The 18833-nt window shown below is 43.1% G+C and overlaps 1 protein-coding gene across 6 annotated transcripts in view; it reads left to right on the top strand.

Moving 5' to 3' along the window:
• ERG (ETS transcription factor ERG) overlaps positions 1-18833 on the top strand; it is a 156456-nt gene that overhangs the window by 48871 nt on the left and 88752 nt on the right. For 5 of the 6 annotated variants that reach the window (XM_048495151.1, XM_048495148.1, XM_048495147.1 and 2 more), the window contains exon 2: positions 1645-1728. The exons of the other annotated variant lie outside the window; for it this stretch is intronic. In XM_048495151.1, coding sequence (XP_048351108.1) covers positions 1690-1728 — 39 coding nt within the window. In that variant the 5' untranslated portion in view covers positions 1645-1689. The remainder of the gene's footprint in view (positions 1-1644; positions 1729-18833) is intronic. 6 annotated transcript variants of the gene reach the window in all.

The following is an 18833-nucleotide window of genomic DNA, read 5'->3' as shown; positions in this document are numbered from 1 at the left end:
TGGACATCAATAAAGCTATTCCAAGCCACAGAAATGGAACTGGAATGTAGTTTGAGCATTTTCAGTCTGTGGATCACTGTTTTGCTTTCCATATTTGTTGAAGTATTCTTGTTAAGGTTTTGATGGACTCCATTTCTGTGCACAGAATCTCATTTCACATCCTTGAAATAGGGAGGAAATACTAGGGCAGTTAGTTTTTATTTATTTAAGCAAGCATTATGAGATGAATACCAGATCAGCCAATGTGAAAGTTTTGCAACTAGATCAATGACAAGAACTACAACCAATAGGACTGTGCACCTAAACATTAGGAAAAACCTCCTGCCAACAAGGGCTGTTCGACAGTGGAATACACTGCCTTGGAAGGTGGTGGAGTCTCCTTCTTTGGAGATTTTTAAACAGAGGCTGAATGGCCATCTGTCAAGGTTGCTTTGATTGTGTATTCCTGCATGTCAGGGGGTTGGACTTGATGGCCCTTGTGGTCTCTTCCAACTCTATGATTCTTCTGCTTGAGTCTTGCTAACCCTTATGGGCCTGCATAACATTATTAGATAATTTAGAGTGCTTCCTAAATGGACTGGCAGTAGGATTCTTTGCATCCCCAGTTCCACCTCAAGCTCAGTGTATTTCAGTTAGTTGGAGTGCGGGTGGGTAGATGATGATTTGATTCATGGATCAGGGATGCAGATACTGTGAGTAAGCTACATACTTATCTCTCTCTTTTTACATTCCAACTTTTTATCTTCCTAATTTACTTTTTGTATTAGGAATGTAAGAGCTCTTTCTTGCTGTCCAAAAAATGAACAGAGAATTCTGCTTCCTCGTTAGCTTTCTCATTATCTTATGAAAATATTCCCATTATCATTGGTCACTTTCCAGCTATCTAAACACCTTATGTATGTTTTGGACTCCTAATAGTACAACTTTAGCAGTTTGGGAGGAAATTAACTTACAGTAGTTGTTTTTAAGTAGTGCAGGATCGAGTGAAACACTGGGCACTTTGTAACTAACTATATGGGGCTGAAATAGGAGGGCCAATGTTGCATGTGTGACTAGGACCAATGAGGCCTTGGTTTTAAATCTCTACTCAATGATGGAGATCACAGGATGACCTTGTGCCAGTTTCCTGCTTTCAGCCTAAACTCACAGACTTGTTTTAAGGATAAAATGGTAAAGAAAATATTTTATGCCACACCAAGCTCCTTGAAAAATTAGTAGAGATTACCTAAAATAAGAATTTTTTGTATCCTTTGAAAAGAATTTATTAAGATTTTTGCAGATAAAACAAACATAGGTACAAAAATGGGATGATTAAGAGAGTCCCCCCCCCCCCCACAAAGTCTTTAACGTCTCAGTTTATCAGCTTCACATGTAATAGTGCAGGCTTGCCAAATTTCCTTAGTTACTTAAAGCACTAATGCTCATAGTATAGATTGGCATTGGCTTCAGATGTGGTCGGTGGCGAAATCAACATAGTAACAAATTTAAAAAACTTCAAAATTCTGCAAATAATCTGTCATTGTTTTTTTACCTAATCAGTCAATATGTTTTTTCAGAAGTGTGGAGCAGCTGAATTAGAAAATGTTTACAAAACATAAGTTAAAAATATTGTACTCATATGATTCTGTTTCCTTGGGTCTACAGTTGCCTTTTGGTCTGACCTGGTTCATACACTAGCTGTTGAAGGACATGATTCAAACTGTCCCAGATCCAGCAGCTCATATCAAGGTAAATTTCATGTTTCTATTTATAGCTAATGATTTAATTACATACGATTATAGTATTCCAATCAAATGCCAGTTCATTTCCACACAGGTTGTGGAAAGCGAAGAAGGGAAAAAGCTACAGAGCTTTTTCTCCTTCACTTGTGGTGCTCTCTTTATCTTTAGTAGCTCGGGGACCTCTTTGCCATGGAACACGAGGCACACCATGGGCATGTGGTAGAAAGAGAGAGATCACAAAAGGAAACTGACAGTCTGCGCTTTGATTCCAGTGATACTTGGAAGGACCAACAATGGCTTTTTTCACAAAGAACATATAAAATACTTTGCAAATGTTTTAAAAGGAACTGTTTTGACTTTTTCTGTCCGCATAGCATAGGAAAAAGTGTTTCTGGTGACAACTGTTCTTTCTGTGGTTGTTTTTTTTTTGTTTTCTGTGAGTTATTGGAGCTTCAGACATATGAAAACTTGAAATCTGTGCATATTGATGATTTTCTTATTGTGTCTCTGTAGCTTTGAAGATAGCTTACAGAAAACGAACAAAAAAGGAAAAAATGGCACGTTTCCGGAATTTGCAGGCAGTACCGAGTTTATTCATGTACTTAAATTAAAAAGGGGGCAGCCATGATGCCAGCAAAGGAAATGTTCATGGAAAACATTCAGCAAATGGTGGATAGCATGCAAAATCCTGAAACATGACAAAATGGTGGGCTCAAGTGGTGGAGAAAACAAAAGTCAGATCTTTAACCTTGGGCAGGAAAAATAACAGTTTTTAGCTCTCCTCACAGCAAGCAGGAAATGTTTTTGAAAATGTTCCAAGTGAAAAAGCATTAAAAAAACATTTTGGGCTGAATAGACAACTTTCAAAACATTGTTTGGGGAAAGCTGTGTGGAATTCCTGCCCAAAATGCTTTTTTTTTGGTCCTGAAGATGTTTTATTTGTGTTGTATGGAAAAAGCCAATGTGAGGCAGCTCTGCTAAAATCCACCCCCACTTCCCATTCCTCATCCATTTCTTTGCTCTTACCATGCTTGAAATAGCATGAGAAAGAGTCAGAAGTTGGGGGACCAGCTTTAAAAATGTATATATATAACTATATTTATATATAGCTATATATCACACACACTGCGGAAAGGGCGCCCCTGCACTGGCAGGAATTCTGCCGGTGGAGGGGGGGCCGTTCGCACGGGAGCGTGCGAGCGGCCCCCACAGAGGCTGGCGCGGGAGAGGCGGCTCCGCATGGAGCCGCCTCTTCCCCGTCCCTCTCCCACTCACCTCGTTGCCTTCGTTGCCCTGCTGGACTCCTAAGATCTGCCCACGCTGCCCTCCAACCTCCAGGGGTTGGAGGACAGCGAGGGAGGGTCTCATTAGTCCAGTAGAGCGATGAAGGCGACAAGGTGAGTGGGAGAGGGACGGGGAAAACAGCATGTTCCTGGAGGGAGGTTTTTGGAGGTGGCCTGACGCTGCCCTGGGGGTGGTGGAGGGGAGCCAGGTCGGCGCTGCTGCATTTTCGCAGCGCCGCCTGTGCGAACAGCTCCCTGGGGACAGCGTTTTTGCCGTCTCCAGGGCGCCGTATATGGCCCGCGCAGAAAGGGCCACAGAGACATACTACACTCTAAGTTCTTGTCTTTTCAGCTATTCAGTGACATTAAGATATTTCTGGAATTGTTTCAGAAGCCTGTCACTTGTTCACTGAGCCTCAACAAACATTAATTTTCTTGTTGATACGTTTGAATAGATTGGAAGTGGGGAACTTTGGCAGTGTCAAGTAACTGGATTACTTAATAATTACAGAGTTAAAAGGAACAGTTCATCAATTTTAGTGGCAAGTATTTTAGATTGATAGCAGGGTGTGTGTTTTATGTGGCATGGAAGTTTACTGTTTTATTTTATTATTGAGAATGAGCATTTGAAGGTGTCATTTTGGAGAGTTGTCATAAGTTATGGTTAATATTCTATCACAGACAATACCATTCACTCACAGACTAATTTACCACTCTGATATTCTTAGATGCAATTCTGTAATTGGCTCATTTCAAAACTAAACTCCATTAAATGTATATATGGTCATGTGAACTGGTCTCAGATGTACTCTTATATTCAGTTTCATTGTACATGTGGAGAAAAGATCAGTTTCCAAACCACAAGCAAGAAATTTAAAAGTTTATTTACTTTACTTGAAACAAATACAACACAATAAAATATAAAAAGGACCATAAACAACAGATCAAATAGTATCAAGTAGAAAACATTACATGAATATGGTAACTTGGATGCTATATATTGATTAAATTTAGTCTTGAACATTATGCTTTCTATTGTCTGTATCTCAATTTTGATAAAAAGAAGCTGGCAAGAATGGTTTCTTTGTTTTGTAACTCTCAGGATTTCTGAGCAAACTCAAAATATTTGCCAATGGCCAGATGAAAAACAGTGCTAATGAATTGTTCAAAGGGCAGCATGTTACTTTAATCCTTTTTGTGAATATGATACAAGGCTGTTTATAAATTTTAATAATTTCTGTTAAACATCTGCCCTGACCTAGATAGCCCAGGCTAGCTTGGGCTTGTCAGATCTCGGTAGCTAAACAGGGTCCAGCCTGGCAAGTAGTTGGATGGGAGACCTCCAAAGAATACAAGGGTCATCACACAGAGGCAGGCAATGGCAAATCACCTGTAAATGTTTCTTGCCTTGAAAACCCTACCAGGGGTTGCTATAAATCAAATGTGACTTAATGGCAAATAAATTTCAGTCTCTGGAACCAGCAGAGAGGAGTAGCAGCAGTGGGAAGAAGACTTGGCCAGGAAGAGCAGAGTGACCTGCTGGTGTTCATTTTGGAGGGCTTTTCTCAAAGCCACAGCTTTTAAAACAGTGTATTTTAACAGGGGTTATCTCTTTTTCTCCTTGTAAGGCTCCTGTGAGCTAAGGCTGCTGAATCTGGAAGGTGGGGCTTAACAGGGGTTAACAGAGTTCATCTCTTGTTCCTCTTTGTCCTAAGAGGTGGGGCTTTTGTCCTGAGAGGTGGGGCTTTAGTTCGGTCTCTGGAACCAGTGGCGCGCGCCTAGCAGCGCACGCAATTTTAATTTAATTTTTTTGTTTTTTAAATTAAGAAGGACATATATTTGACAGATAGTACATACGCAGATAGCTCCAGGGGCAATCTTCGACTAAAAGCTTAATATTTAAATATCTTAAAACAAATCCAGATACTTGGAAGGCAGAAAGCCAGCAGGGGGAGGGCTTTCCAAATGTTTTTTTGCACTGAGTGTCACATGTGTATGGACTATCTGCCACTAGGGACAGAAGTCGTGGATATGCCCCCCTACAGCTGGCAATGAGCTCCATGGCACCTGCTCCAAGGGAACATGTGCGTTCTCTCTGAAGCCAAGATTGTGGCGAACCTGGAGAAGCTGGAAAGAGGCAGAGAGGGTGACAGACAAGGCTTTCATAGGCTGACTTAACAGCCGGGTCCCACTTCCCAAGGCTGCGACATCTCTTTCAGATGTCATGGAGAATGAAGATCTTGGGGACCAGGAGGGTGCCAGTTCACGAGATGGGGAAGATGCTCCCTTAGATGGGATCCCTTCGCCTTAACTGGTGTGATCAGCTATCCCTCTCAAGCACTGAGAGATTAATTCCCCTCAGTGGAGGTGGGGGAGCTCCTTGTAGTGGGTGACTCGATCATTAGAAATGTAGAGGAGTTGGGCTCTTGTGGGAGAGGCATGATGACCGCGATGGTGACTTGGCTCCTGCCTGGTGCTGAGAAGGTTCTGCGGATGTCACGCCTTCGCTCTAGGATAGGCTTTTAGACAGTGTGCTGGGGTGGAGTCAGCAGTTGTGGTCCATATTGGCACCAACGACATTGGGGGAAAGCCGGGGAGGTTCTGGAAGCTAAATTCTAGGGCTGCTAGTTAGAAACAGGGTTGGAAGTCCAGGGCCTCCCAAAGGTGGCATTACCCTCAGAAATGCCACTACCCGTTCCACGCCAAGCATGAGGGCGCAGAGCTAGTGCAAGCCCGAGGAGATACAGGGTCTCAAATGCGTGGATGAGAAGGTGGTGTGTAAGGCAGCAGGGTTTCTAGATTTTGTCAGTGGAACTGGGGAACCTTTTGGGACAAGCGCAGGCCTGTACAAACGGGACGGGCTTCATCTTGAAATCCAAAGAGGAACCAGGCTGCTGGCAGCTCAACATTAAAAAAAAGCGTGCGCAGAACAGCTTTTAAACTGGGATCACTGGGGGGAAAGCCGACAGGAGCTGGAGGTGACTCTGAGTTCCCTGGAATACAGTATCTACATGGGGACATGCAGACAGAGAGAGGGAAGGGTTTTTCTAAATCAAATCCACATACAAGCAAGGAACATTAGCAATGTGCATGTGACAAGGGATAGTGTCTGCAAAAAAAGACTTGGAGAGTTAAAGCACATAAAACTCCCAAGCTGTTAAGCGACCAGAGACAGGGGTATACAGGTAAGTGTCTCTGCATGCTAATTAGTTAGAAGCGACTTTGAAGCCTGGGAAATGGGGAGGAGCTAGGAGTACAGAGTTTTGAAGGAGTGGACTTTTGATATAGTGGGCATTACAGAGACATGGTGGAAATGGGAGGAGAACCAGTGGGATACCTGTTATACCCAGGCTACAGGCTCCCCATAGGAAGGATAGGACAGGGCGCATTGGGGATGGGAGTTGCCCTTTACATCAACGAGAGCATAGTATCACACTCACAAAATAGACAATGCAAGGGGAGCTGGTTCCTCCTACAGAATCACTGTGGATATCAATACCAGTGTGTGAAGGACAGTTTAATATTAGGAATATATTATGCGCCCCCCAGACCAAAGTGCACAAGAGGATTCTGAGATGGAAACAGAAATTAGAGAGGCCAACAAAATGTAGTGGTAATGGGTGATTTTAACTATCCCCATATAAACTGGAAAAATGCATGTTCAGGTCATAGTAAGGAGAGAGCATTCCTGGATATGCTAAATGACTGTGGCTTAGAGTAGATGGTTGTGGAACCAACCAGGGGAGAGGTGATCCTAGATCTAATTCTATGTGGGACCCAGGACCTGGTGCAGGAAGTCAGTGTTGTTGAGCCGATAGGGAACAGCGACCACAATGCTGTCAGATTCAGTATCTCAGCATGCGAACAAGTGGCAACTACTAATGTAGTTACATTCGCCTTCAGAAAGGGAAATTTCTCAAAGATGAGGGGGATAGTGCGCAGGAAGCTGAAAGGGAAAATCAAGAGAGTCAAAACTGTCCAGGATGCTTGGAGGTTATTTAAAAACACAGTAATCAAAGCTCAGCTGGAATGTGTTCCACAGGTTAAAACAGGCAGCACCCAGTCCAAAAGAAAGCCACCATGGTTAACAAGAGAGGTTGAGGAAATTATCAGAAAAAAGAAAATGTCTTTTAGAAAATGGAAGTCCAGTTTGACTGATGAAGATTATGAGAGGGAACACAAACGGTGGCAAAAGAGAAGCAAGTTAGCTGTAAGGGAGGCAAAAAAGGATTATGAGGAACGCATGGCTGCGAACATCAAGACCAGCAACAAACAGTTCTTCAAGTACATCAAAAGCAGGAAGCCAGCAAGGGAAGCGGTAGGCCCGTTAGATGACAAAGGAACAAAGGGTGTGCTAAAAGATGGCAGGGAGATTGCAGAGAAGCTGAATGAATTCTTTGCATCTGTCTTCACCCAAGAGGAGGTGAGGAAAATTCCTGAACCTGAACCAAGCTTCTTAGGAGGTGAATCTGAGGGACTAGCGAAGATAGTGGTATGCAAGGAAGAAGTTCTGGCAGCCATTGATAAACTAAATGTTACCAAATCCCCTGGCCCAGATTGCATTCACTCAAGAGTTCTTAAAGAGCTCAAGCATGAAATTGCTGATCTTCTCACTTTAATATGCAACTTATCCCTGAAATCAGGCTCCATCCCTGAAGACTGGAAGATGGCCAATGTCACACCAATCTTTAAGAAAGGATCTAGGGGGGACCCGGGAAATTACAGGCCAGTCTGTTTGACATCTGTTCCTGGTAAATTAGTAGAATCTATCATTAAAGATAAAATTATAAAACATGTAGAAAAGCAAGACCTGCTGAGAAAGAGTCAGCATGGCTTTTGCAGAGGCAAATCCTGTCTTACAAACTTACTAGAGTTCTTTGAGGGTGTAAACAGGCATGTGGACAGGGGTGAACCGGACATTGTCTACTTGGATTTCCAAAAGGCTTTTGACAAAGTTCCTCACCAGAGACTGTTGAGAAAACTCAGCAATGAAGGAATAAGAGGGGAAGTCCTCCTATGGATTAAAAACTGGTTGAGAAACAGAAAACAAAGAGTGGGTGTAAATGGGAAGTTCTCACAATGGAGAGATGTCGGGAGTGGTGTCCCCCAAGGATCCGTTTTGGGACCAGTACTCTTTAACCTATTCATAAATGACCTGGAAGTAGGGGTGGGTAGCGTGGTGGCCAAGTTTGCAGATGATACCAAATTATGTAGGGTGGTGAGAAACACAAAGGATTGCGAAGAGCTCCAAGCGGACCTTGATGGTGAGTGGGCTCAGAAATGGCAAATGCAGTTCAATGTAGCAAAATGTAAAGTGATGCACATAGGGGCAAAAAATCCAAACTTCACATACACGCTACAGGGGTCAGTGCTATCAGTCACAGACCAGGAAAGGGATTTAGGCGTCTTAGTTGATAGTTCCATGGGAATGTCAACTCAATGCATGGGAGCTGTAAAAAAGGCAAACTCTATGCTGGGGATAATTAGGAAAGGAATTGAGAATAAAACTGCAAAGATTGTCATGCCCTTATATAAAGCAGTGGTGTGGAAGCACTTGGAGTACTGTGTCCAGTTCTGGTCACGTGATCTCAAAAAGGATATTGAGGAGATAGAAAAAGTGCAGAGAAGGGCAACAAGGATGATTGAGGGACTGGAGCACCTTCCCTATGAGGAGAGGCTGCAGCGTTTGGGACTCTTTAGTTTGGAGAGGAGGCGGCTGAGGGGGGATATGATTGAAGTCTACAAAATTATGCATGGGGTAGAAAATGTTGACAGAGAGACATTTTTCTCTCTTTGTCACAATACTAGAACCAGGGGGCATTCATTGAAAATGCTGGGGGGAAGAATTAGGACTAATCAAAGGAAACACTTCTTCACGCAACGTGTGATTGGTGTTTGGAATATGCTGCCACAGGAGGTGGTGATGGCCACTAACCTGGATAGCTTTAAAAGGGGCTTGGACAGATTTATGGAGGAGAAGTCGATTTATGGCTACCAATCTTGATCCTCCTTGATCTGAGATTGCAAATGCCTTAACAGACCGGGTGATTGGGAGCAACAGCCGCAGAAGGCCATTGCGTTCACATCCTACATGTGAGCTCCCAAAAGCACCTGGTGGGCCACTGCGAGTAGCAGAGAGCTGGACTAGATGGACTTTGGTCTGATCCAGCTGGCTTGTTCTTATGTTCTTAAATAAATAAAAATTAAACATTTAGGGCTGCTGAACATTTCTGTATCCCATCTCCTGGACCTCACTGTTGGTAGAGATGGGATACAGAGTTGCTGAATCAGCACTAGTTTTTTTAAAGTTCTTTGTTGAATCCATGTGTCACTGCTTCACAGCCTCATGCTGCATGAATGAATGAATGAATCAATCAATCTGTGCAAATGCCAGTAGTCATTATGCACGTCTTCTTGATGTTTACATTATCTTACTTTGGCACTTCCTGCTTTAACCTTCATTAGTACTTGTCTCAAATCATCAATATTTTCTGCCAGTAATGTGGTGTAAACTGCATACCTCAAATTGTTAATGTGCTTTCTACCAATTTTCACTCCACCTTCATCTAAATCTGATCCAGAATACTTTATGATACGTTCTGCACCTCAGTTTCTTTTAAAACCAACCATAGATTTTCATGATTCACACAGTCAAAAGCTTTGCTGTATTCTATGAAACGCAAGTTTATTTTCTTCTGAAATCTCTTGTATGTTCAAGTAACCAATGCATATTTACAGTATGATCTCTAATGCCTCTTCCTTTTCTGAATCCAACTTGAATGTCTGACATTTCTTATTCCATATGTGCTAACAGTCTTTGTTGTAAAATTTTGAGCATTACTTTACTAACATGAGAAATTAATACAATGGTCCAATAATTGCTGCAATCTTTGACATCTCCTGTTTTTGGAATTGGAATGTAGTTTGAGCATTTCCAGTCTGTGGATCACTGTTTTGCTTTTCATATTTGTTGAAGTATTCTTGTTAAGGTTTTGATGGACTCCATTTCTGTGGCTTGGAATAGCTTTATTGATGTCCAATACACTAGTGAATTTTCCTCCCTATTGCTTCAGTTTTTTAATTTTTTAAATAAACTTATACTTCACTTTTTCCCCCAATGGGGGACCTAAGCACCTTACATAATTCTCCTTTCCTCCACTGTACCCTCACAACAACCTTATGAGGTAGGTTAGGCTAAGAGAGTGAGACTAGACCAAGGTCACTCAGTGATATCCCATGGTGTGGGTATGGACTCAAACCTGGGTTTTCCAGATACTAGTCCAACGCTCTCAATTACTATATCACATTGGCTTTTACCTAACTTTTCAAAAATGTCAAGTTCTTCTTGAAAAGATTCATCCTGGAATGAATCTGTCATCCATTCATCTCTTGCGTACAGTTCTTCAGTATTTTATTCCCATTTTTCTTCCTTTATTTTGTTCTGCTCAGTTAATATTTTTCCATGTTGATCTTTCAGCATGCCTAACTTTGCTTTAACATTTCCCTGGATTTCTTAGATACTGTGGAACAGATCTCTTGTTCTTGTTTTCTTCTATTTCCTTACACTTTTTAAAATAATAATTCTCTTTGTCTGAATATGATATGCTTGTCTCTGGAACATTGCATTTAGATTTCTGATTCTATTTCAGTCTTTAGAAAAAATTTGCTTCTCTTTCCCTGGCAAACGACACACCTCTTGGCTTAGGGGGTCAGGCCTGGACACATAACATTCCATACCCCTCAGCAGACAATCTCTAATGACCAGTGCTTTCCTTTTCATTCCAGTGCCATTCTTATTGATCTGAATTCATCCCTACTTAGTTGCATCAGCATGTTATGACTGAAATGGAACATTTGGAAAGAAACTCCTCTTTTCAGCTTTATAGACTAAAAAAATACTTTTTGTTGGTTTGTTTCACATTTCTCCACTCCAATTACTTGGCCAGAATTACTACTAATATGTTAATAGACCACAATCCTCCTCAGAATACATTATGGGGACACTTAAGATGATGATATAGTAATTTTCCTAACAGACTCAGAAAAATTGGTTAATAATCTAGAAACTCTCATAAATGAATAAAGTAAAGTGAGAAATTAAGCATAGAGAAGACAGAAATGGAGTCCATATGTGCTAACAGTCTTTGTTGTAAAATTTTGAGCATTACTTTACTAACATGAGAAATTAATACAATGGTCCAATAATTGCTGCAATCTTTGACATCTCCTTTTTTTGGAATTGGAATTGGTTATCATGAAGGTTATCAAAATATGTTACATATTTAGGAATTAATTAAGAATAATGAAAATTGTTACATAATTTAAAATTAGTAATATCATAAATAAAAATAAGCTTGTTTGTGGAAAAGCTTTACAGTACCTATTTTGTTAGGATAAACTCAGTAAACATAATGCTGGTACCAAACATTAAGTATACAATCTTTAACTTACTAATTATTGCCCCAGCCCAGGGACATAAGAGGGAAAATGATGCCTGGGGCGAAATGGTGCCCGAGCCCCACCCCATGTTGCCCCAACAGGTCCCTGCCCTTCATTTCCCCCCTGCGCCCTCCCCACTTGCCTTAGAGCAGCTGGCTGAAAAACCAGCATGGCTGGGCTGCTGGCTGAACTAAGGTATGTATAGGGGGTGGGGGTGAGAAAGCCTGACTCGTGGCCCCTCCACCCCTGCTCTCACCCTACTCTCCCCTACCCTACTTTCCCTCCACCCCACTGTCCCCCCACTTACCTTAGTTCACCAGGCTGCAAAGTACAGCCAGTTGAAAAAGCAGCCTGGCTGGGCTCTGCTCAGCCCTGCAGTCTGGCCCCACCAGGCTGCTCCACCCCATATATGACCCCAATGGTGTGTGCCTGGGGTGTGGCACTCCTCATCCCATTGTAGCTACGTGACTGCCCCAGCCAAAGCCATAAATAAGTGGCAGTTCATGGTTAATGTCTTTATATAAAGCAGCAAAAAATGGACTACTGCTGACTACTGTCACCTCCAACCCTGGGCATGCCTCCAGCATGCCCCACTGTGTCTGGGCACCCCAGAGGGCCACAGCCTCTACCCACTGGCATGTTTCCTCCTCCACTGGGGTAAGTGCCCTGGGGAGGGCAAATCCATTGGTGCAGGCCCATGCTGCTTCTAAGTTGATTCATCTCTCCCCCCCCCCACCCCATGGATTTGGCTGACAGTCATGTTCCAAAGGAAATTTGAAATATTATCTTGCATTTGTTAAAGCTGCTGCAATGGTCTTTGCTCATTACTGGAAGTTGAATACTAATCAAAAAATTAAAGAATAGATTATGAATTGTAAAGAAACCTTTTTGTTGATCGCAATAATAACCTTAAAGAGAGGCAAATGTGTTCTTCAATTGCATAGAATTTCACAAAACTTCCTTGCAAGATATGTTTAGCAAGCAATATTATTTTTGTTGTTTAAAGCACTTTGTAATGATAATCACATTTTTAGAAAGAAAATATATTTTAGATGCTAACATGGGGATAAAACCACAAATAGATGCAAGCAGCATTTATAGCATTAAAATTGCACATCGAGATTGATTATTAAACTGCTGGTAAGGTTAATCATATACTACAATGGAAAACGTGTTACACCCAGCCGATCTGTATTTGCATGGCCCTTTCACTTTGAATACATACCCACATTATTGGAATAGAATATAACAACAGAAAATCATATTTCTGAATAATATCTTTGAAAAAGGCACATTAATGTGTATTCCATTTTGATGCAGAAGATTCTCTGATACAGAAGATTCTCTTTGTCCTAATAAGGATTGGACCACCTGTCAATGGATGGTGAACTGTTGTACAGTAGCCACGTCCATATGTGACATATTAGATGATGACATGCTGGACTTATCATCCAATTTATGGGCGATTATCAGATGGTTTCCATAAATATTACACTTATGGTCCACTAGGATTTACATAATGAGGAAAATCACTGTATAGGAAATTACTTGTATGATGATTAATGAGTTGGTATGTGTATAGGAATGTGATACATGTATATTACGCATATGATGCATCATATATGATTGTACACAATTCTATAGTCTGCAATGGTATCAAATACAAATTGGCTGGGTATAATGCATTTTCCATTGTAGTTTTGATATACATTGCACTCCTTTTATCAATGTTAATCATATGAAATGTAAATGTGCTTATAATTGGGAGCGTAATTTAAATTACATTTCAAAATGTAGGAAATTGTACTAATAGAATCAATAATTATGGTTATTTATTAGAACCAAACTTTTATGCAAGGGGAGTCTCTGGTCAATTACATTTATGGTAGAACCAAAAAGTCAATTGCTTGGTTTAGTGGAGCTTACTTTCAGAAGAGGGAGGGAAGGCAGCATGGTATAGCCCGATCATTTGAAATCTCAGAAGCTGAACAGGGTTGGTACTTGCAATGGAGACCTCCAAGGAAGACTTTGCAGAGAAAGGCAAACATCTCTGCTTAATCACTTGCCCTGAAAACCCCACCAGGGGTCACTAGAAGTCACACACACACTCTTAGGAGAATGTGCTAGGACTGAGCTATGAAATGGGAACAAATGCAATTAGAAATTTTTGAAATAATGACAAGAAACCAAATATGGCAAGAAAAACAAATGGCCATGCTGTGGATTTGGACTGAATTCATAGACTGGTTAAATGAAGTTGGAATCACAGAAGGAAACTGGAAAAGAAGAACAGAATGAATGAACCTGCTGCTACACATTTGAAGAACAGAGGGAAGAAAACAGGGGGTTGGGGTGGGAAAAAAGGGGTTAAAAGGATATGGAGGATGTAATAAAATGTTGTAAAGCATAAACAAGAAATGATCCAAAATATCAATAAAAATTATTTTTAAAAAAGGACTGAGCTATGAAAGAACTGCTGGAAGAAGTGAAGTAGTAAGGAGAGATATATTTTTAGTCCCTGAGTACAGTATAGTGTAATTTTACCCACAGTGTAGAACAACAGAACAGCAATTCCCAACCTTCTTTCATTCATGTACACGTTGGCAACCCATTTTCCCACCCCCATATTAGCAAATCCATTACATTTATTTTGCACAGCCCCAAACGCTCTGGTGTGTACCCCTGGGGTACATGTACATGTGGTTGGGAACCACTGCTATAGAAAATATCTGTCCTCTATCCTAGAACAGAGCACACTGAGGTGCACACATAGGCTGAAATGCCTAGGGCTGGATGAATGAGTCCAACCATTTGCAGGAATTTATTGGTTGATTTGATGGAAGAATGATTTTGAATCAACTTATTTGAAAGCTGGTTCTAATGCCCCCCTTTTCTTCCATCATACAAATATTGATATGATAGATGCTTTGTGTAGATATTTAGTAGATTTTATCATTGAACCAGGTAAAATGTAACATTTTGTGTCATTTATTCCTTTCTGACCAACCCTATTTCTACTGGATATACATGTTTTTCATGCATTCTGTTGATCCACTTGGGATAACAAAACTAAATTCAAGTTCAGAATGAGACTAGAGAAAATATTACTTTTCATTTAGTGTTTAAACAATCAACTGCTTAGCAGTATAATGGACTTCTATATGTGTTACAACCAATGGTACAATTTATACAATCAGTTAAATCCAAGTGAAAAATATACCCAATAAAACCTTATTAATTGTAAGGATGGCAGTTCTGCTTGGTTCTCTCCCAGCCAGCTGGCCTTGACGGAATGCCTCCAGCCGGGCGGCGAGCCAGAAGCGGCGGCAACAACCTTGGTGGACGGCTTATCTTGCTGTCCAGGATGAGCATTCCGTTCCCATGAGATGGGCCTGGATGGCCCAGGGAGGGGGAAGGGATTGAGTACGTTATAACCTGAAGTTTGGGCGGGAGGTCTCATTCCTGTCATGTCGTGTGTGTGTGCTTTCTAAGATGTCTGAATAAACGGTCTTACATCCAAAAGCCTTTTATTTCTGCTCTTTGGAATTCCTTACATTATGATAGGAATCACTTTTTAACCTTTACTGTTACGATCGGCGGATCTCTGCGTTTCGACATGCAGAGATTGAGTACGCTTTGACCATGTGGAAGCGCCATAGAGGGCTTTGTTTCCTTCCAGATTCCGAGGATCTAGGAGATGGAGATGGCCCGATCTCTCTGGTGACTCTCCAGACCTAGAGACAGTACAAGTTTGCCCTTGTTTCATTGGGATGAACAAGGTGGGTTCGATCGCATGGAGATGCATGAAACGTTTGGTGCATTATCCATGGATCGGGCCGGGTCGAATCGTTCGCTTCCCTCGGCTAAACGAAAGTGGATTACAAACCCCAAATGCAACCAGTCCCTGAGGAACTGGGACTGACAACCATCCATGCTGACACTCCAGGAATCCATGGAAAGATTCCTAGACAAGTACTTTGATGATATTCCCAAGGAGCAGCAGTGGCATAGTACCGGGGCGCGCCCCAAGACTACGGCTGAAGCTGGAACAATGACGCGAGTCGGATCGATGATCGGTAGAGGGTTCCATACTAAAACTGCGGCTCCAGAGCCAGGAGCAAGTGAACGGATGGAAGAGCTCCGTGGAGCGGTCGGAGGAATCGAAAGAAGTCCATCTGAAGTGGAACTTAATCCCGACCCTGACCCATTCCCAATGCCCTCGAAGGAAAGTTGGGACGATGAAGTGGCCCTGCTGCGTGAAGCCAAACTTGCCTGGGAGCGCGAACGCGAACTCTGGGAAGAGGAACGCGTAAATCTGCAACGGGACCGTGAGAAGCAACGCGCAGAAATCCAAATGGAGTTGGATCGCGAAAGGGAAGCGTTGCGTCGACAGTTCCAGCAGAATCTGACAGTTCATGACAAAGTACTGGATCAATCAAAAATGGATTTACAACGCCAGCGCGAGGGCATCAGGGCCATCCAAACACAGAATGAACTGACTACAGCCATACAACGAGATGAACGTGCTAAATTGGATCGTGAAAGGGCGGCCTTGCATGCGCACCAGGACGCCTTTTCACGTAAGGAAAGAGAGTTGGCCGACCTAGAACAGGATTTGCAAAGACAGCGGGCTACGCTGGCAAGGGCTCCAGATAACGCCCACACCTTCTACCGGGCGCCTACAGCCCCCCTCCCCGCCGGAGGCACGATACTTCGAGGCCCGGTTCCAGCGGCCCCTCAACCCAGGGCGCATCAGCCAGTGGCTCCCCGTCGGGGAATCGAACCCCGGTCTCCCGCGTGACAGGCGGGGATACTCACCACTATACCACCCAGCTCGTTTTGACGGGACTGCATCGAAACTCCCCTACTTCATCTTACAACTCGATGCCCATATGCAAGAGTATGATGATTTATATCGTTCTGAACGTGAGAAAGTTCGTGACATTGGATCAGTACTGGATGGCATAGCAGCTGAATGGTTCGTTACCCTCTACGAATTACAGGCTGACGACACTCGCACAGTGGGGGGATTCCTCCAGGCGTTACGCCTTCGTTTCCAAGACCCTGATGCAGAAACATTGCTATACGTACAGTAAAAACCATCCAGCAAGGTAACCGTTCTTTTGCTGAATATGCCCGGGAATTTCGTACAGCGGCCAGTAAACTTCCTCCAGATTGGCCGGAACGCATGAAATGTGAGTACTTTTTCAAAGGCATGGACGTCAAACTGCGCGAAACGGTTATCCTCATCCGGATCCTGCGGACAGTAGCCGAATGGATCGAACTGGGATCACAAGTCGCTGCCCGTCTTGCTGGGCGCCCACAAGAGATGGCCCGGCCCGCACCCAAAACCTGCCACAACACCAGCACCAAGTACTCGCGAAGTCAACTCCTGCCGCCGCAACTGAAACCACTTCGGAATGCCGTCGCCGCTTGGGATTGTGCCTTTATTATGGGGACCTGGCCACCTGGCTGCCAACTGCCCGAAGAAACAAAACCCCAAATTCGACTACACGCACTGCGTGGCAGCCAAGCCTCCGCCAGAAATCAGGTCCGCCATTTCAGGGATCAAGGGCTCTAAAGCCGCCATCGAGGAAGATTTCAAGATGGAGATGTAGCGCCTGCCTGTCAGCAGCACCCGAGGACATTAACCCTACTCCAGATGCGGTGAGTGAAGGCAGTGCTCCCATTACCATTTTAACCGCCCTAGCCAACCCGAGTAAACATACACGCATTCTGGCCTCCGCACTTGTGGACTCGGGCTGTTCCCACTGTCTCATGAGACCACAAGTGGCTGACGAACTTGGTTTAGACCGAGTACCCTTGGTGAAACCCATTCCCTTTACCCAAATGGATGGCAGCCCTCTAGGCGGTAAAGGTCCGGCACGTTTTAAAACCCAGCCAGTATTTCTCCGTTGTGCCACTCATTGGGAGAAAATAAGATTCATCCTTGCTCCCGCCTTTGCTAAACACTCTATTGTGTTAGGCATGCCTTGGTTGCTCTTACACGAACCAACCATCATATGGAAAGAGCGGATCCTCCAATTCTCGGATCCCCCCTGTGGAGATCACATGAACGGGGAGGAAAGCCTACCTCTCACTGAGAATGAGCTCATGGGTCCTAAAGCTTTAAATGTATTGTCCTCCCCTGGTCCTACGGAAATCCCGCAGGCGTATCAAGACTTGTCCAGAGTGTTTCAAGAACAGGAGTGCGACCAATTACCCCCCCATAGGGATACTGACTGCAAAATTTTACTGCAACCCGGAGCTCAGTTACCTAAAGGTAGAATCTATCGCATGAGTCCCACCGAGGAGAAGGAACTCCGCGCCTTCTTAGATAAAAACTTGGCTCGCGGGTTCATACGACGCATTTGTTACCTAAACATACCCATGCTGCCCCTGTTCTATTTGTTAAGACGAAGGCCGGTTCGTTAAGACTTTGTACTGCTTACCGCGGATTGAATGCAGTGTCCAGATTCAACAAGTATCCTTTTGCCTCTTAATTAAAGACCTTCTTGGATGTACATTGGGCAAAGCGTAGCTTTGATCTTTACTAAATTGGACTTAAGAGAGGCTTAGTTTACGAGAGTCTCGACATTGCGGAAGGCTATGAACACTTTGACAGCTTCTCAATACAAAGCTTCTGGACAATATGAATATTTAATGGCCAATGCCATTCGACGATTAGCTGGAGCTCCCAGGAGCCTTCATGGCCCTTCTTATCAAACGAAGTTTTACAAGATCTGTTATACAAAGGTGGTCAGATATTTAGATGATGTATTAATTTATTCACAAAACATTGAGGAGCATGAGAAGCTAGTACGAGAAGTCTTACAACGTCTACTAGATAACTCCCTCTTTGTCAAGTTGTCAAAATGCTGTTTCCATCGCTCCTCCATAGACTATCTGGGTTATCGAATCTCTCATAAAGGTTTGGAAATGGACCCAGCAAAAATAGCCGCAGTAATTGAATGGCCTGCCCCCACCAACAGGAAGGAACTGCAATCCTTCCTAGGCTTTGCCAATTTCTATTGTGACTTTATTCCCCAATTTGCTGAAATTGCCTTACCGCTCACCGATCTCCTACATACCAAAGGCAAAGACTCGCAGGCTTCTAAACCCGGGGCTCCCCTTCTCTGGTCTCAAGAATGCCAGTCAGCATTCCAGCAGCTAAAAACAGCTTTTACTACGGAACCAATATTAAGGCACCCAGACCCAGATCTTCCTTTCATCGTGCATGTGGATGCGTCGGATAAGGCGCTAGGCGCTGCCCTCTTGCAGAAAAATAAAGATAACAAATTGGTACCATGTGCTTACTTATCCAAAAAGTTTTCTGGGGCTGAATTAAATTAGACTGTGGGGGATAAGGAAACCGCGGCTATCAAAGCTG

Source organism: Sphaerodactylus townsendi, linkage group LG04 (assembly GCF_021028975.2).
Source record: "Sphaerodactylus townsendi isolate TG3544 linkage group LG04, MPM_Stown_v2.3, whole genome shotgun sequence".
In the NCBI taxonomy this organism is placed as follows: domain Eukaryota; kingdom Metazoa; phylum Chordata; class Lepidosauria; order Squamata; family Sphaerodactylidae; genus Sphaerodactylus; species Sphaerodactylus townsendi.
The sequence above is the reverse complement of the archived record's forward strand: the minus strand, read 5'-3'. Positions and strand labels throughout refer to the sequence as shown.